The 24,512-nt window shown below is 42.8% G+C and overlaps 5 protein-coding genes across 17 annotated transcripts in view; 3 read left to right on the top strand and 2 right to left on the bottom strand.

Moving 5' to 3' along the window:
• The window catches only part of Mical (Molecule interacting with CasL), a 48,764-nt gene extending 43,154 nt beyond the window's left edge, over positions 1 to 5,610 (bottom strand). For 6 of the 13 annotated variants that reach the window (XM_032439421.2, XM_070207485.1, XM_070207479.1 and 3 more), the window contains exons 1-2: positions 5,524 to 5,606; positions 4,439 to 4,481 (exon numbers count right to left, since the gene is read on the bottom strand). The gene's annotated coding sequence lies outside the window, so the exon portion shown is untranslated. Of the gene's footprint in view, positions 1 to 4,438; positions 4,482 to 5,523 lie in introns of all 13 variants that reach the window. The other 7 variants (XR_004304953.2, XM_032439415.2, XM_032439416.2 and 4 more) reach the window with 3 other exon arrangements.
• Positions 5,611 to 6,246: 636 nt separating this feature from the next.
• On the top strand, positions 6,247 to 7,305 carry LOC6630397 (uncharacterized). Its single transcript, XM_002054226.4, has 2 exons — positions 6,247 to 6,706; positions 6,768 to 7,305. The coding sequence occupies exons 1-2, from the start codon at positions 6,332 to 6,334 to the stop codon at positions 7,194 to 7,196; spliced, it is 804 nt and encodes a 267-aa protein (XP_002054262.1). The 5' UTR covers positions 6,247 to 6,331; the 3' UTR covers positions 7,197 to 7,305.
• Positions 7,306 to 7,449: 144 nt separating this feature from the next.
• On the top strand, positions 7,450 to 8,455 carry His4r (Histone H4 replacement). Its single transcript, XM_032439032.2, has 3 exons — positions 7,450 to 7,472; positions 7,712 to 7,917; positions 8,004 to 8,455. The coding sequence occupies exons 2-3, from the start codon at positions 7,738 to 7,740 to the stop codon at positions 8,133 to 8,135; spliced, it is 312 nt and encodes a 103-aa protein (XP_032294923.1). The 5' UTR covers positions 7,450 to 7,472; positions 7,712 to 7,737; the 3' UTR covers positions 8,136 to 8,455.
• Positions 8,436 to 24,475, bottom strand: LOC6630399 (protein Cep78 homolog). The gene is made up of 8 exons (XM_032439031.2): positions 24,004 to 24,475; positions 23,788 to 23,894; positions 11,276 to 11,576; positions 10,846 to 11,213; positions 10,621 to 10,795; positions 10,097 to 10,568; positions 9,698 to 10,031; positions 8,436 to 9,547 (listed from the first exon to the last, which is right to left on the bottom strand). The coding sequence occupies exons 3-8, from the start codon at positions 11,571 to 11,573 to the stop codon at positions 8,900 to 8,902; spliced, it is 2,295 nt and encodes a 764-aa protein (XP_032294922.1). The 5' UTR covers positions 11,574 to 11,576; positions 23,788 to 23,894; positions 24,004 to 24,475; the 3' UTR covers positions 8,436 to 8,899.
• On the top strand, positions 12,142 to 23,744 carry Cad88C (cadherin 88C). The gene is made up of 11 exons (XM_032439030.2): positions 12,142 to 12,772; positions 17,070 to 18,602; positions 18,670 to 18,870; positions 18,930 to 19,725; positions 19,788 to 20,196; positions 20,253 to 20,907; positions 20,972 to 21,566; positions 21,620 to 22,683; positions 22,736 to 23,130; positions 23,193 to 23,337; positions 23,410 to 23,744. Exons 1-11 carry the CDS (start codon positions 12,768 to 12,770, stop codon positions 23,606 to 23,608), a joined length of 5,997 nt encoding a protein of 1,998 aa, XP_032294921.1. The 5' UTR covers positions 12,142 to 12,767; the 3' UTR covers positions 23,609 to 23,744.
• Positions 24,476 to 24,512: the final 37 nt, after the last annotated feature.

The following is a 24,512-nucleotide window of genomic DNA, read 5'->3' as shown; positions in this document are numbered from 1 at the left end:
TCCAACCATGAACTTTAAATGATAATTGATTTGATTTTAACAGTTCGATAAAGCAAATTATAGGAGAAAAACTATATGTGCAATAGAATGAAAAATGTGTAGGGCAAAATATAGGAATATGATGGAAGAGTTTACATTCAATGGAAAAATTTGTATCCCATACTTAAATCTGTTTTTCTTAGTTCTAGATGTGATTCTTATTTGCAATGAATTAAAATATATGTGTATTTGTGCACCATTTGAGTACTCATCAATAGCAAGTATTTATTCTTAAGAACTCAACAATTAACTAGTTAGTTAGCAAGTCTTTATTTGTCCTTTCCAACAACTGTCCCAGAGCTAATCCCAGCTAAGTGTAACCTACATTTTGTAAACTGGAAGTTCCCTTAAGTTCTAAGCACATTAGCTATGGCAACACTCTCACGCGGCCCTTACGTTTCCTACGCCGACTCGGCCACAGAAGCTGTCGAAGCATAAAGAAAAAACTTAATCATATTTGCAGCGCAGAGGGAGCCAAACAAAGCAAGTGAACAGCTAAATGAGTGAATACAGCTAAGTGAATGAGTGTGAATGAATGTGAGTGTACGTACGAACGTGTGAGTGAGTAGCTGTGTGAGCGTACGCCTGGCTGATTTGCATGCTTTGCTCAGTTTGGCGGCAAACCTGATAAATTTTCATAACAAACTGGAAAACTGGGCTCACATTAAAGGCCGAAACGCTGCCAACGTGAACGTTTTTCTTTTTTTATTCATATTTTAGATAAGTGCATGAATGGAGGAAAACAAAACTCATTCTAATTTTGCAATGAAATTGTGAAAATTTGACAAAAGCCAAAAGAGAAAAAAAAACCAAGTGAAGACAGCTTGAGGTTATGGTCATTACTGTCATCTGGGGACTTTAGTTTTTCCTTTTAATTAATAATGCCAACACCCCTTTCCACCTCACTCTCTTCTGCGGTAGGTGTGTCCAATTGGCTGACAGGCTGCCACGGCTAACAACATAAAATATGACATGGAAAATGGTCATTTGCTGATGTAAGCCTTTTGATAAAGCTGTGTGAAAGTGTTTGACGAACTTGGGCGTCAATTGACGCCTTCACTTGTCCAATGTTATGGCGATAAAAGTGTGATTAATAATGAATGAATAGACGCACACACACTCTCTCACACACACACACACACACACACACAGAGTCACGTGAAAGGCATTGGAAAAGAAATCGAATAGGCATCTGAAGGCCTTCAAAATTGAACTCTAGCGATAAGCTTTTTTTGCGGTTTCTTTCAGCAGCACATAAAATAAAAAAAAATAATAATTTAAAAAAAGGCCAAACCAAAAATAAAATTAAAAGAGATATTAAAGGCAACTTCAAGAGAGTTGCTGACAACTGCGCTGGCCCCGACTTTATACAATTTACTTGACTTTTATTGCGTTAGAACTTTTTCTTTGTTTATTTTATGGGAGGAGGGGCTTCTCGTATGGAGCTACTCGAATTTCAGATACTCTCGAATTTCAAGTGCTTCACTGCCCGCATGTAATTCAGGGATTCGGCAGAGGGTGAGAACACTCGTAAAGTCCTGTTGTCATTTGACATTTGACCCTTAAAATGGTGTGCGACAACAATTCGTGTCTTTAGTACTCGCTGTCTTACTTTTTCTTTACATTTTCCCTTTCATCAAACAAACCTATTTTAATCTGATACTTCCCATCATTCGACCTCTTTCCTATCTATCTATTTAGTCTTTCTATATATATCTCTTCAAATTCTCGATTTTACTTTTAGATATATATATCTTCAACTTTCTATATACCTCTCTTTGTCTCACCATGACTCTATACTTGTCATTCTCTCTATCTAGAGATACTTTTGCGATAACTCTTTTTATCACACTTTTATCTTTAGTTATCTATCTATTTATCTAAGCATATCTGCCTGTTTTACCAATCGCTTTGAATCGCCTCCTTTCATTATAATTCTCTCCCTCTTTCCAGCTATCTATCTTTATTTATCGCACTACCCAGACTGAATTATTGTGATTCTGCAATACAGCAATAATGTTTAAATGTATATATATATATCTTTTTATTGAAGACCTCCCTCAGCCAGCTATAGATAGATAGTTCAGTCATTCTATGAATGTCTATAGCCTGCTGATCTGACAGCTAAAACCAGTTCGACTGCGTTTGCTGATCCATAATTATTAATTATAATAATTATAATTAGCCAATTCATTAACGCTTCAAATATTGGGCAACCAGAAGACTTCACTTTGAACTGGAATCGTTAATTACAATTATGTCAGCAGCTATTTGCACAGTTTGCATTTTCATTGTGTTGAAGGCTTTCAATTATCTTATCAACAGTCAAAAGCCTTTTTCGACCGTAGAAATCCCCAACAACAAAAGTTTTAGCAGTAAAGAAAGAAAAGTTTGTGTTTTTGTTTAAACTCTAAAACGAAATGAAGTTTAGCTGTGTTGAATTGTGTCCTCGTCTTTGCCACAGAGTGGCAAGTGGCAAGTGGCAAGTAGCAAGGAGAGCTACTTAACTGCGCTGTCCGACTGTCAGCCTGTCTGTCAGCGAATTGTAGCTGCAACTGCAACTGCAACAACTAACGCTTCAGCGTCGGCAGAGTTCAAGCAATGGCCGCGACGTCGCGCCGCATCGCATCGCAGTTTAAATGTAAATAAAGAGAAGCGTGAGATACTACAGTGTATATATAGTATAGTATATATAGTATATGAAATATATATAAAGTAGTCGCACTCTCTTGTACTTTCGTGCTTAGTTATTGTTATCAGACGTGACGAGCCGTTGTCCTGAGCCACAGCATGCATAATGCAGCTGCTTGTCTTGTTGTTGTCATTTAGTTGCCACTCTCATTGCAGTTGCAACGTTTGTTGTTGCAATTGTTATTGGTGTTGTTGTTGTTGCACAAGTTCATCAACCGAAGCTGCGTCTGGGCAATTAACTACAAACTATGGGCATAGAGATAATGCATATGCATGCATATTTCTCTTTGCATTTCCACCAAAAAGATTCACCATGACCAAAAAGCTTTCTTTATTTTTTCAGACTAGCGTCCATTGTTTGTGTCCCTGGCAATCTTTATAATTCTCAAGTGGTTCATGCGCATTCTTGATTGGCTTTTGCGTATCTGTCGAGGGTTTTCAGTTTGGCATATGCTTGAAGTTTGTACATCTATAGATACATCTCTATCTATATATATAAATTCTACTTTTAGCTTTTCAGTTCAATTCGCAGCATTGACACGAAATTTCCATATTTATTACACCCCAAATGATGTCATATTGTGTAGTCTCAGTTTCCGAATTGAAGCTGATCCAGTTTCATTTCATTTTTTTGTTTTGTCACTTTTTTGTTGCCTTTTATCTTTGGCGTTGTTGCGCTATTGCCAAAACGCTTTTCCCTTGACACTTTGCCCTGCTCCCTGGGCTTGATTCCCTGTTGAGAGATGCCATCCAATTGTTTCAGTTTCTTGCGTGCACATTTGACTGCAGTTTGCTCATCAGCTCAGGGTTTTCATCTCTTTTCTCATTTTCTTTGTTTGTTTTATTTCTTGTTTTTCCTTGAGTTGACCTGGATTTATGTTTGTCGCGTTCTTCTGCTGTTTTACGCTAATGGCAGCCGTGAATGACATTTATGTTTATGGTCTAGTTTTTCTGTTCTCGAAACATTCAAGTCCAATAAGGCAGCACACACACACACACATACACACACACACTCACATATTTTCATATAGAAAAAGCATTTATGGTATATAAATATTACTGGGTTGAAGTAGATGAGAGCTTAAAGGAAAATGCAATTGCGTTGGGTGCGTGGCAAATTGCAAGCAAAATATACAATTCATTTCAAAAGGATATTTCTTGCCAAAACTTGAGAATTCAGCAAAGTCAAGCTTATTTTGGATAGTGAAAGAAAGCGAAAGCAGATGAGACATATTTAATCAAGATATTTAGCCTTTGTTACATTTATTGCAACCAGCCAATAATAGTCTCATAGAAATAGGGTATTCAATATACAGCTTTACATATTTTATTAAAAATTTCTCGAGTTTAAATTGGATTTACTTTTCTGAGAGTTTAATAACTATTAAATAAATTGTCTAAAACTAATTTTCATGGGATCGTTTTAAATTCATCAAGATAATGAGATGTACAGAAACAACTAGAAGGTATTTCTAATTAAAACTTTAAAAAATTATGATTTAAAATATTCATTAAAAAAAATAAAAAGTATGTATAATCCTTTCCACTTTTTAAACATAATTAACTTTGAGATGTTGTTTCACATGCAAAAGAGCAAATGAATCTATTCAATTTGCGGTATAAAATTTGTAATTATAACTTAATTACGGAATCTAGTACTAAAATTAATTACACTCGATATGTGCTAATGCTAATATTTATAGCTTACCTTTAAATTAAAATTGAAAACTTTGTTATTTTTATTTAAATTGCTGCCATTTCGAAGGGAAATACAATGGAAAAAACACGATTAAAACAAAGGCGCGTTTAAATAAATAACAAAAACAATTATATAAAAAGTAATATTGGCCATAACAAGAAGAAGCAGACGAAAAGTTGAGTTATGTTTGCGCAGAAAAACGAAAACCGGTTGCAACTTTTTGTTTACAATTCGCGACGAGAACAGTTAAAACGAACTGGAGAAAAGCCAAAGAAGGGGAATCAATAAAACAAACAGATAACGCGAGGGGGGGTGGGAGAAAAATATGACAGGCAACAGACACCGAAACCGAAACCGAAACACGCATGAAAATGGAAAGCAGGCACATTGATTTGTGGGGCGGCGGCGGCGGCCGGTTGAAGAGAGGAATACAACGGGACTGGCGACTGTGTTTTTCGGTTAATTTAACAAATAGGCGAATTCACATACATATATAAGCATCCGTCTATGCATGCGTGCGCGCGTGTGTGTGCGTGTGTGTGAGCAGGATGCGCGTGGAAAGGCAGACGCCGACAGCTGAGCGGCAGCAGAGTGTATCAAAAATGAATCATCTTGCGCCTTTTGACGAATGATATGAAGAGATAAAAAGAATGCGGTCGCAATGCGCTGCACACGCACACACAGACACAGACACACAAACACCCACGCTCAAGCACACGCACAATACGATTGTAAATATATATGTGTGTGTATGCGTTTATTTTGAATTCCAGACACGCGGTTCAATAGTAAATTATTTTATTCATAATACAGCCACGGCGGAGCTAGCTGCGCTGCGATGGCGCTCGTTTCACGGCGGCGACAAATTCTGCTTTGCGGGCGGCGGCAATAACAGCAGCAGCACACGCGTTGGTCGTTTTTTGCTGTTGGTCAGCAGCAGCCAGCCAGAGGCGGTCAAAGTATTTCGTTTCACACACGCATAGATACACGCAGACGCGGCACAGTTGTGTCTGCACTCATTATATTATATAACCGTGCATGTGCATTTTATTTAGATCTCATTAGATTTTTCACTTCTGCTCTGCTTAACTTACACTTGTTTTGGTTCAAAAACTAGCACTAAAATCCCGTCCGGTACACTCAATGGTTTTTTTTCGACTGCTATAGTACTGTGTGTGATGTGACCAACAGCGCCTATGACCAAAATGCCAAACTTTTTCTAATAAAAATACCAAACTATTAACCTATCGATTTAGCACATATGGTTTCGATATTGAAACCTTGAGTTTCTTATCGATATTATTGGTCGACTTGTCAATCGACCTATCAGTCACGAAGCATCCGATTGTTATTTCGACAAAAATAACAATTCCAAAACAGCTGTTGCATATAAAATTATAACAAACAAGTGTTTTATTTTAACATTTCCATTTAAATTTAATACCAATTATTAACCATGACAATCAGATGATGAAGATGAAGATGAATTTAAATTTAAATACAATTGCATATAAATATAGTAAATATATAGTTGTGAAAATAATAAACCTCCAATCGAGATGCTCTTATGGAATTTATGGTCAACATTATTGATTCAATACATTGATTTCATACATCACATAATTATAATTTTAATAAATCAAACAAAACGTTTGAATTGAAGCAATTCATTTTTAAATTTCCAATTTGACTTTGAAATTTAAACGAACATGTCATAACGGTCACACTTAAATATTATTAGTATATTTTTCAAGAAAGTATTCATACACATTGTTGGTATTTTAATTAACTCATATATCTGTCTCGCTCTCTAATCAGCCAAACATTAAGAACAGCTGCCGTTTGCAAGAAAAGTGGATTAATTTCAGACACTCTAAAGAAAATTACTGTTAAACATTTAAAATGACAAATGTTTGCGATAATTCGAGACCATACTGGTCGGACGAGGTGATTATTTTTGTTATTACGACAATTCGCAACACACCGTATATGTGGGACAAGACCCATAAAGATTACAGTATACGTTACTTAAAACACAATTTCTGGAAGAACCTAAGATGGACTCTGGAAAAAAGATTCAAATTTCGAGCCTATACAAATGAGTTGGCCAGAAAATGGCTTAATCTAGCATCCTACTACCGGCTACAACAGAAGGCAATTTTCGATGCAAAAGCTCGCGGAGCACAGCCGGAGGAAATAAAGCGTTTGGAAGGTTGGAAATTCTTTCAACAACTGAAATTTCTGCCCTTTGTTGTCTACGATAAAAACAGTGTGGATGTAAGTACTATTTGAAATGGAATAAGTGTGCCTAATATTAAATTCGAAATTCAATCGATAGGCGGAAAATCTATATGACAGCACGCACTCGGACGACTCGGATAATGTGAGCTCCAGGGCACTGGAAGAAAACCAGGCTGTCAACGAGCACAAAACCGAACCTGGCAGTCCCTTGGAGTCATCCTCCGAGCGAACTCCAAAAGTGCAGCCAATAAATAAAAGTTCTAAACAAATTGCAATTGAGGAATTGAATGTGCCAATGGAGAATATTGAGGCGGAAGTCGAAGAAACAACACCAATTGCTATAGAGCCCGTGATAGATGATACACAAAGCACTCCCAGTTTTCACTATGGCATGGCTATTGCTCAGGATGTTTTTGAGCTGGATGAGAACTTAAAAATTGATGCTAAAATGGAAATTATGCAAGTAATTGTTAAATACCAGAAACAACAACTGCACCGCACAGTAATGAATCTTGCCGGCAGCTAAGCATTTGCAATAAATTATCTTAGTATTTATATTATTTAGACATATGTACATGTTTAAAATCGTGTCTATGTAAATATGTATGTAAACACAATAAAGAAAGAAAGACCTGGCACAAGGTGACTCGTTATTTGGTATTTATATGATTAACATAAAAAATACTGGCTTACTGTGCTGGCATTTATTGCCTGATTTTATGCTTTAAATAATACAGGCACATTGTTTGAAAATTTCTTCAAAGGTGGGTACACATCTCGCAAAAAAACGCAACAACAAATTGTAATAAACAAACAATTAAAAAAAATATAATGCATAGTATTGCTAAGTTTTAAACTTATTTAGGAGACCAGATATATGCATGCGTAAAAGCAGGCAAATATTTGTCCTAACTTGCGTGTTCCCTATTTACGTTTTAAATATGGCGTCATGCATACATATAAAAATGGCGTTTCATTTGGCCAGCTCTGGCGAACTGCTTTTTTTTCGTTGCGGCTAACGATTTCCACGTTTTTCCACAGCGTAAATCTAACTCTTGATCAGCAATATGACTGGACGTGGAAAGGGAGGCAAGGGACTGGGCAAAGGAGGAGCTAAGCGCCATCGTAAGGTATTGCGAGATAACATTCAGGGTATTACCAAGCCGGCTATCAGGCGTCTTGCTCGTCGCGGTGGAGTTAAGCGTATCTCCGGCTTGATCTATGAGGAGACACGCGGCGTGCTCAAGGCAAGCATTATAACAAAATATATATTTCAGAATGCACACACACACATACACATACTGACATACCTTGTTACCAATGCATCCAATAGGTGTTCTTGGAAAACGTCATCCGTGATGCTGTCACTTATACTGAGCACGCCAAGCGCAAGACCGTCACTGCCATGGATGTTGTCTACGCCTTGAAGCGCCAGGGACGCACCCTGTACGGTTTCGGCGGCTAAATGCAGCAGCAGCAGCATTGGATGTGAATGACGTATGCATTGATGCAGGATTGGAATTAATCAATATATATATATACATAAAAAGCAGCACATTTAATCCTCAATCATTATAATCTTGAATATTTGAGCAAATCTAAGCAGTAGTAACTACAAAATGTTGACAAACAGAATATTCCATTATTATTACCATATATAGTATATAACTTGTATGACAATTTTTGCTTGCAACCTTACGATGAAGTGTAAACGCAGTTAGCCAGATCTAATGTGATCCAAAATCAAAATCAAAAGGCCAATAAATCATTTGAGGAAGGCGCAAATACTGATTTATTAACAATTTCAATTCGGGCTACATGAGTTTATTGTTGCCGCGCTTTGTAGTGTATTTATTTTTGTTTTGTCTTATAACAAAATCGCGCAAGTTGTGGGCGCTTGATATATAGTTTAAATGTATTTTATTTTGAATTAACTGCATAACCTAAACCGCGATCGGACTAAGATTTCTATATACACAACCAACGCGTGCTAAATCCCATCTACTAGCGTGACACTTAATCTCCAGGGTTTGGTTACTGCAAATTTGGCCCCATGCTCTGATTGTGGAACAAACCTGTATTGTTTCCTTGGTTTATTCTTTCCTCTTTTGTTGTGTTTTTTTCTTCTTCTGTTCGAGCTGTCGGGACTGCTATGAGAGCGTATCAAAAAATTGCCAGTTTCCTATTCTTGCTGTTGTTGGTGTCGATGCGGCATCGGGTGGTTGGCATTTAGTGATTATTTTCATTCTTTTTCCTCTGCATATCCAAATAGACGGAACGTGGCGAAACAATATGATCTTCAGTGTCTTTATCATCGCATAGTTCCACTTCCTCTTCCTCGTAGTGTGTTGTGCGTCTCATGAATACCTTCATTGGTTGCATGGCACTCTCTGCCTGTCCACGTGCCGTTCCTTCCGTCTTCTCATTTTCCTCAGAGTCCGAGCCATTCGTGGCTGAATCCACCGACGAATCCTCCATATTCGCCATATACGATTCGACCTGCATATAATCGCCATTCACAGCCTCGCGCCCCTGATTCGATTCATTTGACTGTTGCTTGGATTTGTGACGCTTCTTGCTGGACTTGCTGTTAATCTTACGCTCCAGCTCGGCCATGTACAAGGCCATCTGGCTGTTGCCTATATCACTATACTGTTTCTTGATCTTGGCAATATGCTTGCGATTATCGTTGCGCACCCCATCCCCAATGTATTCGCCTTCGTACTGGGCATTGCCATGTGGCTTCTGTGCCATGTCCTGCTCATAGTAGTCACCATCTTCGCGGCCCTCATAGCGTTTGCGTTCCATTTGCTGCTCGTTCACCAGGCAACCGTCGCCAATGTCCACCTCAAACTGCACATTGGGATTAAGCTTGAACTGCGGGAATACTCAAGTTAATGGTAACAGATTCTCTAAGAGTTCGTGGATTAATACACTCGCTCGCCAAGGCAAAAGGGGTGTATTGGCTGCGAACGAGCATTGGGCCGTCGGTTAGACCCGACTGCATTCCTGCTTGTTTATACTCACATCGCGCTCATTGGCAAATTCATGATCAGATTTGGACTCGCGTTTTTTGGCATTTTCTTTGGAGAATGCTTCAACATATTTCATTTCGCTGCGCACCTTGCGCACCTGGAGCTGCTGGCGCATCTGCTGACCGTCGGCCATCACAGCATATGCTTGCTCGCTCTCGTCGTCGTTTCCTTGCACCTGTAACTCAGGTGGAGCCTGCTCCATTTCATACATTTGCTGCTGCTTACGTAGTGTGGCATTGGCGCTGCGTGGAGTTGAATCGGAGCTGGTGACCGCGCTGTTGACCAACTGATTGAACTGGCTGGCCGTGGGCGGCCCGTTCTTAAAGCTGTGGGATTGGAATGGTACATGGAATGGGTTTGAGCTGTTTGAGCAGTGTGTGTGGCTATTTACGTTTTGGTAAAGGATTGCAGCAAGTCGTTCTTCACTAGGACATAGCCCTTGGGCAGTGCATTGTTGTCCACCACTTTCTCGGGCGGTGGCGGCGGCATCGGTGTGCCCTGGTCCATGGACATAAGCTGGTTGTTGAGCTTCTCGTTCAGTTTCTCAGCCTTTTTGCGCAGTGTGCGCTCCAAGGATAGCTGCTCCTCCAGGGTCTTGGTGTGCGCAAGCAGCTGGGAAACGCTGTACTTCTGGCTCTTGGGCAAACTCTGCAGCCCATTTATGCAGCTGAGATCATATTTCGGCTCCTTCATCTTTTCCTCATCCTCCTTGCCGAAATGATCCCGTATCTGACGCATTAGGAACTTGCTGATGCCATCGTTATGCCGCACATTGAACTCGGTGATGGCGTTATTCAAACTGAGGCACTCCAATATTATGTTAGCGCCACAATCGGTGAGACCGCAGTTCTCCACATCGATAGCTGTTGATGCCAATCATCAGAGATGCACCCAATCTAAGCACTACCTACTTACACTTGACCCAGGCATCCTCCTTGAGCACCTCAGCAATCGGCCGAAGTCCGTTGTCGCCCAAGTCTGGATTATTGGCCAGACCAATTGTGCGTAGACCTGAAATTGAATCGACATCCACACTGCGATAGCGCAGCGACTTCTCCCAGCCCTCTGAGAAACGCGTAATCTTTTGCATCTGCAATCAAAGATGGGGTTAGGCTGCGTCCGATCTAGGGCTGAACGTACCTTAATCATATCGGCGACATATTCAGCACCCTTTGGGCTTATATTGCATTCGGAAACATTGAAGATTTCCACATGATTCAGATATTTGACGGTGCCGCAAACCGCCTCGCAGCCCTTGTCCCCAATGTAAGATTTCTGGAAGCTCACCTCCTTGAGGCAGTCATTCGAGGCAAGCGACTGGGCAATGCACTCAATATAGCTATCCTGCAGCGGCAGACCCTCTAGTTTTAGTACGGTTAGATTCTTGTTAAGCTTTACGCAATTGGCAATTGCCTCGACAAGACTGTTAAAAATAAAGCGCGTATATATAACCGGCTTTTGACGGAAGAGTCGTGCTCGGTTCTCCGTGTCGATGGGTAAAACGATATCTGTTCGAAAGAGTTCCATTAGCTGAGATCTGGTCTAACACTCCGTTTTGTCATCGACTTACTGTTGCCATTGGTGCGGCGCATGCGTATCACCAGGGTTTGGAGCACAAGATCGTAGTGCAGCGCCTCGATGATCAGTAGCCATTCACTGACGCCCAGCTTATCGCCCAACAAGTCTAGGAATGTGGTAGCATTGGGATTTGAGCGTATGTCTGGCACTGGTGTCAAGTTCTTGGCGCGACAAAGCTCTAAATAACGAAAATGAAAGGAACGGCTCTTGCTCGACTTCTTCACCAGCGGAGGCACCGATACCACCACACTAGCCCTCTTCTTGGTCTCGCGTGCACGAAACATAGACATGTTCTGTGAAAGATGCAAAAAAATAAAGAACAATTATTATATATACTTATATACTTTTTTGATCGGAAAATCAATGGGAAATATGTGTTGTGCATTTGGAGAATATTTAAATGCTAGAATTATCTTTCTTTCTGTATGAAAAAAAAATTGTTATATAATTTGGTTTTTTATTTTAGTCCAATTACTCGCTGAACTCTATAATCCATCATTTTGTCACGCAAACCCGCAAAGAACACGATTAACCTTCAAAGTTATATAAATCCAACGCACTTCCGTTCAACATTTGAATTTTACATCCAATATTCCAACCGCCAACATTTCCAGCTTTCCATTGGGCTCTCCCGCATTTGCGAATTGTAAACAAACCCCGCCGCTGGAATTCACGCTCCGCTAATTACTCGCGTGCCCGCACAGTGCAGCGAGCGCTTGTTCGGCTAATGCCGACGTTGACGCCGACGCCGACGTCAACGTCAACGCTGGGGGGGTGGCCATGTTGCTGGTCGGTGACAACGACGACGGCTCAATTCCCATACAGCACAAGCCGGCAGACGCAACCGTTTGAGCCTGGCCTGCAGTCAGTCGACGAGCGACTGTTGAGGCATACACTTCGACTACGTCGGGCACGCGGTTATCACGTAACGGTTAACAGTTTCGAAAGTGCAATTCCTAGCTGATCGTGTTTTCGTGTGTGTGTGTGTGTGTGTGTTTTCGTGTGTGTGCGTTCAGCAAGGCAATTAAAAGTGAAGATCGCTTAGAACCTTTTTGTTTTCGGCACGTTCCCCTGTGGCGTCATGAAATGCCATTAAAGTGAAGCTTCTTTAACATGTACCCCGAATGACGGCGACAAGTTCGAGTTCCGCTTCGTGCATTGCCCAATTTCGGCGACACATTTTTATTGTGCTCTATTTGTGTGCGCGTACGTGCGAGTGTGTTAGTGTGTGTGTGTGTGTGTGTGTGTGTGCGGGGTTTTTGACTTCTGCCTAATTACCAGAAACGTCGTGTGCTGTACTTGAGCCATAGACAAAAGAGAAGGGTTCTCTAAAATGTGTCCATATTGAAAAGTGGCAAAGAAAACAAATGAAAATTCGCACTAAACCAGACAGAATTGGGCTGTTATGTAATTAACATAAACGTCAGCTGGGTTTCGTATTGCAACGAAGGATACCTGATATCCTAGCCAAGACAGCAATAGCCATGGGGTAAGTTTTAATGTACTCCTGCCTGAGCCTAAGGCGTGCAGTGCAAAGGGGCGAACCGGACAAGGTATTTTACTCTTTACTCTTGTTGAGGGGTGGAATATTCCTATTAGCATATAAGGTGCCCTTCTCTCCTACTTGTCCTGCATACGAAGTTAAATAAGAAGTAATATTTATAAATCTCGTGAGTGTGCGTGTCACGTACGTGTTTTCGAACTCGAATTATGTATGGTACATATAGAACGTGGTACAAATTGGTTTGTGCGAACATTTAACATGGGCCCATCTCTAATGGAAGGCTCGTTGTGATAAAGTCAACTATCAAGACCAAAAATATAACGTGTTTTCGAACTCGAATTATGGTACATACAGAACATGGTACATTTCGAAATCGAAATGTGTTTCGCATTTTTCGTAGAAATCAAGCATTCGTTCACGTCTATTGTAAGGCTTTATATAAGGCAAAGGGAAGGTCATATCAAGACGAAGAGGCCAAAGTCGAATGCCAATTTGAATGATTAGTCGAATATGCAAATAATAAAGTGTAGAAAACGAGACGAACTGTAACTGAGATTAGGTTCGACCATGTTTGCCGGCAGAGACCACGGCTAGGAGCATTACCATGAAAGCGATGCGGATGCGGGCCCTCCAGCTGAACTCTTGGCTGACTCCGGGCTGTGACTCAAAAATCAAGCTACCGCAACGAAGCTGCATACAGCTGCCCCTCACTACTCACTCCCGCTCCGCACGAGCGGACGGTTCACTCTTTTGTTTTGTCAGCAACAAAAACAACAAGAACAATAGCTTTTGCTGCTGGCGTTGAACTTGACTGTCGGAGCCACGTTTCGGAATCGGAATCGATGTGCATGACAAAAAGGGCTCTAATATGGGGGAGGAAGTGTTCAAATTGGAATAGTCGAGCCATAAGCTCATTTGTTTGCTCACTCGCTCGTTTTTTGCGCCGGAAACTGAAGGCAACATGCGGCACATAGCCGAAGACAATTTGTGTTTCAGCTCCAACGCCTCAGGCCAGATTAAACATATACATATATATTTTTTTTGATTTTAATGAAATGAAGCCGATTGTGTGGGCCATGTGAAGACTGCCACGGCTAATCCCCAAGCCAGTCTGCCAGGCATTGCATTGGAAAGCTAGCCCCCAAAATTACTGTTTATTGGCATTTCCCTGGCATTTGTAATATGTTTGGATTTTGTTGTGGTTACAGGAAAAACCGCAAAATCAAAATGTATCCATTGGATACACAACATGTCTCAAAATATTTTCACTTATGGCAATCCACTGATCGATGACCCCGGCGGCAACTGGAGCTGCAGCTGTGGTCAGAGAACATGTCAAGCGCAAAGAGCCAAAAGACAAAAAAAAAAAAGGGGGCGGCAAGTGTTATTAGCAAATATATAGTCTGGCGGCGGCTTTTTGTCAGCTTCGAGCCGGGCGGAGTCGACCCAAAAAGTTCAACCATGTCACGCGCTCCCTTCGCAGATCTTGGAGCTCTTGTTGAGGAAAAGCGGCGTCAACATCGTCATGGTATATGAACCGGCGCTTATATAAAGCAAGGCAAATGCCTTCAGCGAAAAGCGCTTGAAATATCGTCTTTCATATTTGAGCACTGACAACTTATTAATTTGCACTAATTCGGCCATGTTGGCCAAATTGGCTGCATGAAACTTATACCAAAGAAAACGAACCCCAAATTGAGGTAATGTAATGATACGCTGCCATAAATTGGGATTGTTTTTATCGAAAGGGTTTTAGTTTTTGCCAATTGTTGCGTGAAATCTGCTAATAAAATGTTAAAATGCTACAAATTCTGCTACTCAAATATTCTAGCTTCTTTTTTTATGCGCAACTTTCTAATTTCAACAGCGCATTAAAGAGTCTTAAAACATCTCAGTTGAACTTAAATTAAGTTATAAATATTGTGAATTTAGAAAAGATTGAAATTAAAGAGAAATCTTATACAAATAGAGCGCATTTTTCAAGTAGAATCTTCGATCTTATACTCCATCTTACTTTGAATCAGGCCTATAATTCACATCAAATTATAAAGCATGACTCGAATCAAGCCAAGTGTATTACATATATCTGCCTAGACATATGAAGAATATTGACAGCACACTCAGAATTGATATTAAGATTCAAATTAACAAAAAAATCTAAGACAGATACGCATTAACGAAGTAGAATCTTCTTACGTATTTTCTCTTGGAATATATTTTCGAAAAGAAACAATCGTGTTTCTTATTGAATCCGATACAAGCTGAGAGACTTTTGTATATATTTTTATGAGGCATATCTGTCTAAATATTTGTAGAATATAGACAGCACTCAGAATTGATAGCCTCAATTGCGAACATATTTAGCTATTATTAGCTGCACAAATCGCAGCCAAAATCATTGCAGCATGAAATTATAGTTATATACACACCGATACCTGGCTCTATACTTCTCCCCCTCCCCCTCCCCCTCACCGCCCTCTCCTCCCCTGCTTGGTGCTGCTAATGAAAACAGCCACTGACCAAACAACCCAATTGCGCTGTACGTTACACAAAAGCGTTGGCCATAAATACATAATTACCTCAAGCAGCATCTAAATGCCAGTAAGGAAAATTTTTTTTTAATAATAGAGATAAATCAAAAAGAAAATTGTTGCATGCGGCGCTTGGCGGCGGTTGAAAGCGAAATCGCCTAATCCCGACGCAAATGAAATTATTTTTAAATAAATTATTCGCCGCGAGGCTGTTTTAAATAGCATTTGAAATTCATAAACGACCTTGTCTGCGCTTTTTCAACACAACATAAATATGACTTTCCAAGAGGTTGATGTAACACGCGAATGCTAATGAGCTGCATTTGTATCTGCATCTGTAATCGTATCTGTATCTGCAACTGTAATTGTATCTGTATCTGTCTGGAGTCTTGCAAATCAATTGCCGGGCAACCAAATTACTTGACAACAAATTATGAAATGTCAATTGTGAAATCAATGAACTGTCTCGGCTTGCGGGGGGGGCATGGCAAATGCTCTGCTTTTAATAAGCCACAGCCGAGTGCAACACAACTCGGAACAATGGCAATGTCTTGTGTTAATAAGCCAGCAAACAGCTGACGAGCATGAGATGCATCTGACAGCTCTGCACACATTCAGATACAATTTTCACACGCATTACAATCAAACATCAGATACAGCTGCAAAAACCACACAAAGATAACCCAACAGCTTCATGTGCATTCGCGTTGACGAAATATCAAATTGCAATTCAACTGCAAGAGATTGGATTGAGAGAAGTGTGGGTAGCCTAGGTGTAGTTCTTCCATTAGCCCTACAATATGTAGATTATTTATCTTAAATGAAGCAATGAAATGGTGAAGTTTTCATGGCTTTTCGAGATTTGGTTCTTTAAATTATAGATTATCGTTCGCCAACCAGATCGACTCAGCATTATCATTATCTTTATATATTATACCTTGTCTTCGCTTAGCTCTAATACACATTATATATTATACTCCCATTCAGTTTTCACTTAGATGTTTAATCGTAATTGTCTAGCAATATATAGAAACTATATACAAATATTAAAAAAAAAGTCAAGAAACGTAACGGTCATTAAACTTTTAACAAATGAAATTTTCTTGAGCGGAATTCCGGGCTAATGCCAAAGAAAGAAGTCAATGAAAGAAAACAAATTTCGACGCTTAATTAATTTGCACATAAAACTTTCGCAAGATCTCTGTGCCGCCGGCTACTCACGCAGCCCACGAAAACGGACAAGACCAGAACGTGCTCCACCATCTGGAAGCCCCCGTCCGAGCATGTGTGTGTGTGTGTGTGTGTGTGTGTGTGTGTGTGTGTGTGGTGTGTCCAGTACCATTGAGCAACATGTGTCCGACTCACTTTGGGCTGAGCTTTCGGGGCATTTGCGATGTTGCAACTTGCAACCAGAAGCAGAACCAGAAATGGCCAACGGCAATCGGACAACAAAGCAGTTAGCCACAGTTCCAGAGCTCCAGTTACAGCTCCAGTACCAGCTGTAACTCGCACTCATTTGTAAATTTTTATTAGGTTTACGTACTTGAAATTTCTCAAGCGAAACTTTTTTAAGGTCATAAGGCACAGATCACACACACACACACACACACACACACACACACACACGTGTGTCGCTAAATATTTGTAGACATTTTAATGACATTGGCTTAAAAGAAAATGGGTTAACACTTGCTTGTGCCTGTTGTTGTTGTTGTTGTTGTTGTTGTTGTAACACTCTGTCTATTTTCTAGGTGGCTGTCTAGTATGGTCGAGTGCGACCTGTCATGTAGTTGTCGACAGCAGTTGTCTTTGGGTGCTCACAGCATAATAATGTACAAAGGAGAACAGTCGAAACCAATTGCCAGTCTGGACTATAAGAAAGTGCGCTTAAAAAAAGGCTCCAACTGGAGCAGTTTTATTTCGATCCTGTTCATAATACTCACAATATTGATCTGGTCGGCGTGTGCGAATCGTCCGCCGCGTTTTGCTATCGATGGCCAGTCGGAGATTGTGCTAAGACTGAAAGAGAGTCCGGAGACAAAGGTGGGCAGTCACATATACACGCTGCGAGGCTATGATCCGGACAACGATCCACTGATCTTTGGCAAGCGCAACTCACACGATAGCGAGATCATTCGCATCGAGAACACGGGCGGCACTGAGGCCAAGGTCTTTCTGGCCAAGGAGCTGGATCGTGAGACGCAGGACGAGTACGCCATTGTGCTCACCCTGACGGACAGTCACTTCAGCGACCACAATTATGTGACGCAGAGCTTTCTGCTGCTCGTCGAGGACATTAACGATAATGCGCCCATCTTTCTGCCCTATCCGAATGCCATTGAAATACCCGAGGGCAGTGCATCGGGTGTGATTAGCACACTGGAGGCCACCGATGCCGATGAGGGTGCCTACGGTCAGGTGGTCTATTATCTGCAAGAGCTGGACGGCGACAACGATATTTTCAGCATTTCCACGCATCAGGGCAAGGGCATATTGCGACTGCAACTAGAGTTGGACTATGAGAAGAAGAGCCTGTATCAGCTGCGCATTCTGGCCATTGATCGCGCCAATCAGGGACCAGTCAATACGGGCACGGCGGCCATTTTGGTCAAGGTCAAGGACATTGAGGATCAGCCGCCCGAGTTTGTGGAAGTGCAGGCTGTGGCACGTATTGCCGAAGATGCACCGGTGGGCACAAAGGTGTTGCGCGTGCGCGCCATCGATGGTGATCGTGGCATCAACAATCCCATTGCCTACGCTCTGGACGGCAATGATCTCTTCGATATCGATACACACACGGGCGTTGTCTACACGCTGGCCGTGCTGGATCGTGAGGAGGAAAGCGATCACGTCAACGGCGCCCACATACTGAGGATCACCGCAACGGAGCTGTCAAGGAGCTCAGAAGAAACCCAACAAGGTCCTGCGACGGTACGCACCGAGGTGACGATCATTGTGACCGATGTCAACGACGAGATACCCACCTTTGGTGAGGCCATCTATCGCTGTGAGGTCAATGAAAATGCCCAGACCAATACACCGTTGAACTTTATCGACGGAGAGGTGCAGAACTTTGTTTTCGATCACGACGAAGGCAAAAATGGCACATTTCGTTTATTTCTCGATCCGCCCAACGATCTCTTTGAAATTGTGCCCGAGCTGGCGGTAAATGAGGCAAACTTCATGTTACGCGTAAAGAATTCCAAATCCCTTGACTTCGAGCAGTTTATAGAAATTAATTTTACCATATTCGCGCGCGAGATCGATGAGCCGTCTCGCTGGAGGTGCGTTGACTTGAAGGAATATATTTGAATGGAAAGGATTGCATATGATATGATCTCTTTCTTTCAGTTCGGCTCACGTGCAGATCTTTGTACGCGATCAGAATGACAATTTCCCAGAGTTCACACAAGCGATCTACAATGCCGGCGTACCCGAGAACAGCGAACTGGGCACAATCATCACCAGGGTGGAAGCGGTTGATGTGGATTCCGGAGATTTTGGAACTATAGGCATACGATATACAAATCTAAGAGGCGGCATTGCACACTTGTAAGTCCATTCGCAATAATGCAACTAGTTTGGTTTTTTGAATTTTTGAATTTCCCCAGACTGCATTTAAATTCCATAACGGGCGTAATAGCTATCAAAACTCCGGGCAGTGCTGCTTTCGATCGGGAGATTATTTCCCGTCACTATTTAACGGTCGAGGCAATAGACAATGTGGGCCAGGGCAATCGCAATACCGCCCAGATCATCTTGGATATTCAAGATGTTAACGATAATGCCCCTATCTTTCTGCATCGCCAGTATGAGGCGAAACTTTTAGAGAATAAGGCCGAGTTTGAGATGCCACTGCAAGTGGAAGCGCGCGATCTGGATTTGAATGGCACGGAGAACAGCCAGATAACCTATGAGATTGTCGAGGGACTCTACCGAATGAACTTCACTATTGATCCGGAAATTGGTCTGATACGGCCCTTGCATCACTTTGACTATGAGGAGCTCGTGGATAGCCATCGGCATCCTCTGCGCCAGGCCAATGCGGATATGCGAGAGATTGATCTGCTTGTACGCGCCCGGGACTCGGGTATACCCATGCTGTCCACCGTCGTGCCCGTACTTATTTACGTGCAGGATGTCAACGACAATCCGCCCATCTTTCAGAAGAGTTTCTATGCCAAGACTGTGCCCGAAGATCTGCCCGGCGGCAGCTCCGTGCTGCAGGTGCTGGCCATCGATCGCGACGGTTCCTCACCCAACAACGCGGTCGTCTATCGCATACAAACGGGCGCCAGCGACAAGTTTATTATAAACTCGGAGACGGGTGTTATATCTGTGGCTCAAGGTGCCAACCTAGATCCCGATCTGACCGAAAGCAAACGCCTCATCTACACTCTGAATGTGGTAGGTGTTTCTATAGTCTAGCAGATCGCTTGACGAGATTAATGAACTCTTCTCTACAATAGCTCGCTCTAGACGGTGGCCTGGGCAGCTCTCAGCTGATGAATACGGCAATGGTGAACATTAGCATCCGGGATGTTAACAATAAGCCACCAATGCTGCAGGACTTACCAGCGCTGCAGCTAGTAGAGAACACACCCGTAGGCGCATTGGTCTATCACATTAGGGCCACAGATCCCGATCAGAATCCCATACTGCGCTATAAGCTGAACGCTGCGCATTCGGAGGCGCGCAACGAGGAGGGCGGGCTGGTGAAGATCAGTGAATATGACTACCTAGGCGCCTTCGAGCTGGACGCAATACAGGGCTATTTGAAGGTAATCAAGCTGTTGGATCGTGAGAGAGTGGAGCACATCAAGCTGGCCATTGCCGTTGAGGATCTGGCAGCAGCCAAGGGCAGGCAAATTGTGGAAGGTAAGTGAACCAAAAGTACATTTACCTTAACAATAATCATGCTGCATCCATCTTAGCGTTCCTGAGCATTCAAATACAGGATGAAAACGATAACAATCCCAAGTTCAGGCAACCTTTCTACAGGCAAACGATCACCGAAAACAGCATCAATGGTGTCCTGATTGCCAATGTGCTGGCCTACGATGTGGACAAGAACCGCACCATTACCTATGCACTGGAGGGCAATCCCATCTACCGCAATCTGGTGCACTTGGATGCACAAACAGGCGAAATCGTGGTGGCCAACAAGATCGATCACGAGCAGCATCAGTGGTTAAATTTTAGCGTGCGCGCCACAGATGCGGGTGTGCCGCCCCGATCGGCCCTGGTGGATGTCTACGTGACCGTGTTGGATGAGAACGACAACAATCCCTACTTTATAGGTGGTAGCAAGAACTATACGATCAGCGAGAGCGCTGCGCCGGGCACGCGGGTAGCCACCGTGCAGGCAGCCGATGCCGATGCGGGCGACTTTGGCAAGATCACATTCTTGATGGATCGCATTAGCTCTCAGGGCAAGTTTACCATAGATGCCGATACGGGCGTATTGACCGTGGCCGATAAGCTCGACCGGGAGACCAAGAACTTTTACAATCTAGTGATCGAGGCCTGGGACAATTATCAGTTTGGCTTCTTGGCCGGCGAGAGTCGGAATGCCTTCAAGCAAGTGTTGTAAGTGATCTGGCAGGTATTCTCATGGGCACTCGCGCTCTAATATGTAACTGTAACTTCCCAGCATTACCATATTGGATGAAAATGATAACGCGCCTGAAATCAGTTTGCCCACAAGCTGCGTCCTCATCACCGAATATCACGAGCTGCACGAGAGTATTGCCAGCATTGTGGGCAAGGATGCGGATGATGCAGCGACGCCAAATGGACGCCTGGAATTCGCCATCACAAAAGGTAACAGAGAGGGTCTCTTCGAGCTAAGGCAACTAGATCCATGGAACGCTCAGATTTATGCCAGTAAAACGCTGCGCAACAAATTTGGCAACTATAGCCTGACCCTAAGCACAAAGGATTTGGGTGTGCCTGCCAACATAGTGTCGAGCACGCTGGACATTTGCGTCTCGGACTTCAACGATAATGCGCCCGTGTTTGTGAGGCCCTTGCACAATACCACGGTGCGCATACCGGAGAATGCCACAGTGGGCTCCATGATACTGCAGGCCTACGCGAGTGATGCGGACATGGGCCAGAATGCGCTGGTGCGCTATCGCCTAAAGCCCGATCCTCTAGGCAGCTATAAGCTCTTCGAGTTGAAGGCCAGCACGGGCGAGCTGTTCCTGAAAGAGCGCCTGAATCGCACTAAGCAAAAGATGCATGAGGTGAGTAGCTAGTGTGCTCGCCCAGGTCTATAGCTAAGTACTTTCCTTATCAGATACGAATCGAGGCCTACGATCAAGGTTTACCCACATCCTTAAGCACAGATCTCGACCTAACCATCTACGTGCGCAATGTGAACGACTATGAGCCGCAGTTCGTTGTAAATGAGATCTCTGTCAACTTTACGGAACACTCTGATCCGGGCTCGGAGCGCATAAAGCTGCCCGACACCATAGATAAGGATGAAATGGAACTAGATCCCGATGAGACGCCCACGCAAGTGTGCTATTTCATAGTGCACGGCAATGAGGCGGGCTATTTCCGTCTGGATCCCGAGTCGCATGTGCTGACTGTCGAGCGAGAATTGGATCGAGAGCTGATCTCCAACTTTACGTTGTACATAAAGGCCACGGAGCACTGTGCCAACGACACGCTGGGCCAGCAACGTCGCCTGGGCATACAGATTGACAGCAAGATGAATAGCAAACAGCCGGGTATGTTGCATGACCCGGAGTTCACCTACGATCGCTTCAAGCATTCGCGCCAGCTGCGCGCCATTGACCTAGACTACGAAACGTCCTCATCCGTCGAGCCGGCGACACAATCCTATGAAAGCTATGTGGAGCATGAGCCTGTCCAGACGCCACAGCAGCCGCCCAAAGTGGACAGCACAATTGTGTGTGTAATGGTGCGTGTACTGGACATCAATGATAATCCGCCCAAGTTTCGCTCAAAGATCTTTACGGGTGGCATTACAACCAGCGCAGATTTTGGCCTGAGTTTCATGCGAGTGGAAGCCTCTGACCCGGATGAGGGTGAAAATGCAAAAATTTCCTACTATCAGGTGGGCGAGATAAGGCAAACGCTCTCCGAGGGTATGGAGAATGTGCGCAAGGCACCGTTTCTGATCGACCAGAATACGGGCGAGGTGATGCTCAACTTCGATCCGCAGAAGGGCATGAAAGGCTACTTTGACTTTATGGTGCTGGCTAACGATACCCTGGGCATGCGGGATGTGGCCCACGTGTTCATCTATCTGCTGCGCGAGGATCAGAAGGTGCGCTTTGTCTTCCGGCTGCAGCCGGACGAGCTACGCTCCAGAATTGATACGTTCCGAGAGTAAGTAACTATCCATCTACCATAAGCTTCTTTTTCTAAGACATGCGAACAGCACTCTAGGCAACATAACCGAGTCGATTGTGAACATTGACGAGATAAAAGTGCACGAAAATAAGGATGGATCGGTGGACAAGACCAAAACAGATTTATACATGCATCTAGTCGAGCGCGAGGATAATTCCATATACGAGGTTTCCGAGGTGCTCAAGCTGATTGACACACACATCGAGAGCCTGGACGATTTGTTCAAGGATCTGAATGTGCTGGACACACAGCCGGCCGAGGCGCAGCTGCTAATAGCCAGCCCGACCAAAGGTGCCATGTTCGTGTGGCTTGTCTTCACAAATCTCTTCCTGGCCGCCCTGCTAGTGGTCACCCTGGCGCTGTGCGCTTCGCAGCGCAAAGGCTACAGAAGGCAGCTGCGCGCCGCCAAAGTAAACATTTTTCGTAAGTAACCAGAACCGAGTGTCTAAAGCAAACAGTTGCTTATGGTTTAACCTCCTCCCTAGGTGGACACTCCTCCACATCGCTGCAGCATCCACATGAGCCGGCCACACGAGTGCCCAATACTAACAAGCATAGCGTTCAAGGCTCCAATCCCATTTGGCTGAAGGGCTACGAGAACGAATGGTTCAAGACCGAAGAAAATCTAAGGTTTGTCTGCAACCGATCCCAGTTCTAAATACATTCGATATCTATAGAATGATGACGTGTTTTTTTTCATAGTATTGGCGGTCAGGACTCTTTGGACGACAATTTTCTGGCTATTGGCACACAGGACCTACACGAAACCCTTAAGGGTACTGCCAAATTGTTTAACAATACAAACGACCTGAATCGACATTTCAATTTATACAATCAAATTGATAAACTAACGAATAATGCTCAAATCCTGGCGCGAAAACTGGAAACTACAGAGTTATAGCCGTCGTAGAAGCCACACTAAACCTAAGCCCGACTATTTATTGTACTTAGACTTAATATTAGCTAATAGGCGCGTACCTTTAGATCTAATTCATGTAAATACATATTGATAAAAACAAGAATTGTATTGCAACTTGGTAAAAGTAGAATCTATTATGGGAAAGAGTATTGGTTACTTACGGCATTCAATTTCTTGCTTGAGAATAGTGCACAGTTTTCACGGTATCGTTTGATAATCCTAGAGTTCCCCCAAATTTTCAGACATAAAAAATATAACACATATACAGCTGCGCATACGGCCAAAAAACCATGAAAAATGAAAGGTTTGTTAATAATACAGAATGGGATATAAGCTCCTAGCCAAGTAGCTAGAATTGAGTCAGCCTCAGTACTTACCACGTCCGTGTTTGTACTCGAATTGCGAAGATTATAAATATATAAAATATTTTGATTTGTTACGAGTACTTTAACAGACAGACATTTGTAATCATCAAAGGCTTTGCCTACTGAGCAACCAAATACAGTTCCGGTCACGAGCTGATTACTGGGAATCGTATTATTCCGTGACCTCGGTCCAGCTGTATTCTTCTTCTTTGTGCTTGGTTTGCTTTTGGCCAAAGCCGACCAAATTCGCTGGCGAATTGGCTGTCCAGTTGTGGTTTATAACGTGTTTCTTGTTTTCTTTTTTTTTTATGTTTTTCTCAATATAATAAGCAAATGCAACTGCAAAATTTAAACTGGCCGACCGCAAAACGAAGAAAGGTAAACGTAACTTGTGAAGATTTTTGATAATTGATTGATTGCTACAACGCGGCTTTTATTATTTTTTGAATTGGAACTATGCGAGTATGTGTTTAGACGAAGGAACTGGATTATTGTCAGAAAATTGTGTTGCTTGATTTATT

The sequence above is a fragment of the Drosophila virilis genome, chromosome 2, assembly GCF_030788295.1.
Source record: "Drosophila virilis strain 15010-1051.87 chromosome 2, Dvir_AGI_RSII-ME, whole genome shotgun sequence".
NCBI lineage: Eukaryota > Metazoa > Arthropoda > Insecta > Diptera > Drosophilidae > Drosophila > Drosophila virilis.
The sequence above is the reverse complement of the archived record's forward strand: the minus strand, read 5'-3'. Positions and strand labels throughout refer to the sequence as shown.

Bases quoted from the DNA above. Each gene is read 5' to 3' on its own strand.
- LOC6630397 (XM_002054226.4), top strand. From the start codon at position 6,332: ATGACAAATGTTTGCGATAATTCGAGACCATACTGGTCGGACGAGGTG. The intron at 6,707-6,767 runs GTAAGTACTATT...TTCAATCGATAG, and splicing joins ACGATAAAAACAGTGTGGAT to GCGGAAAATCTATATGACAG.
- His4r (XM_032439032.2), top strand. From the start codon at position 7,738: ATGACTGGACGTGGAAAGGGAGGCAAGGGACTGGGCAAAGGAGGAGCT. The intron at 7,918-8,003 runs GCAAGCATTATA...TGCATCCAATAG, and splicing joins AGACACGCGGCGTGCTCAAG to GTGTTCTTGGAAAACGTCAT.
- LOC6630399 (XM_032439031.2), bottom strand. From the start codon at position 11,573: ATGTCTATGTTTCGTGCACGCGAGACCAAGAAGAGGGCTAGTGTGGTG. The intron at 10,796-10,845 runs GTACGTTCAGCC...CTTTGATTGCAG, and splicing joins ATGTCGCCGATATGATTAAG to ATGCAAAAGATTACGCGTTT. The intron at 9,548-9,697 runs GTGAGTATAAAC...GTATTCCCGCAG, and splicing joins AATTTGCCAATGAGCGCGAT to TTCAAGCTTAATCCCAATGT.
- Cad88C (XM_032439030.2), top strand. The intron at 20,908-20,971 runs GTAAGTGATCTG...GTAACTTCCCAG, and splicing joins AATGCCTTCAAGCAAGTGTT to CATTACCATATTGGATGAAA. The intron at 23,338-23,409 runs GTTTGTCTGCAA...TTTTTTTCATAG, and splicing joins AAGACCGAAGAAAATCTAAG to TATTGGCGGTCAGGACTCTT.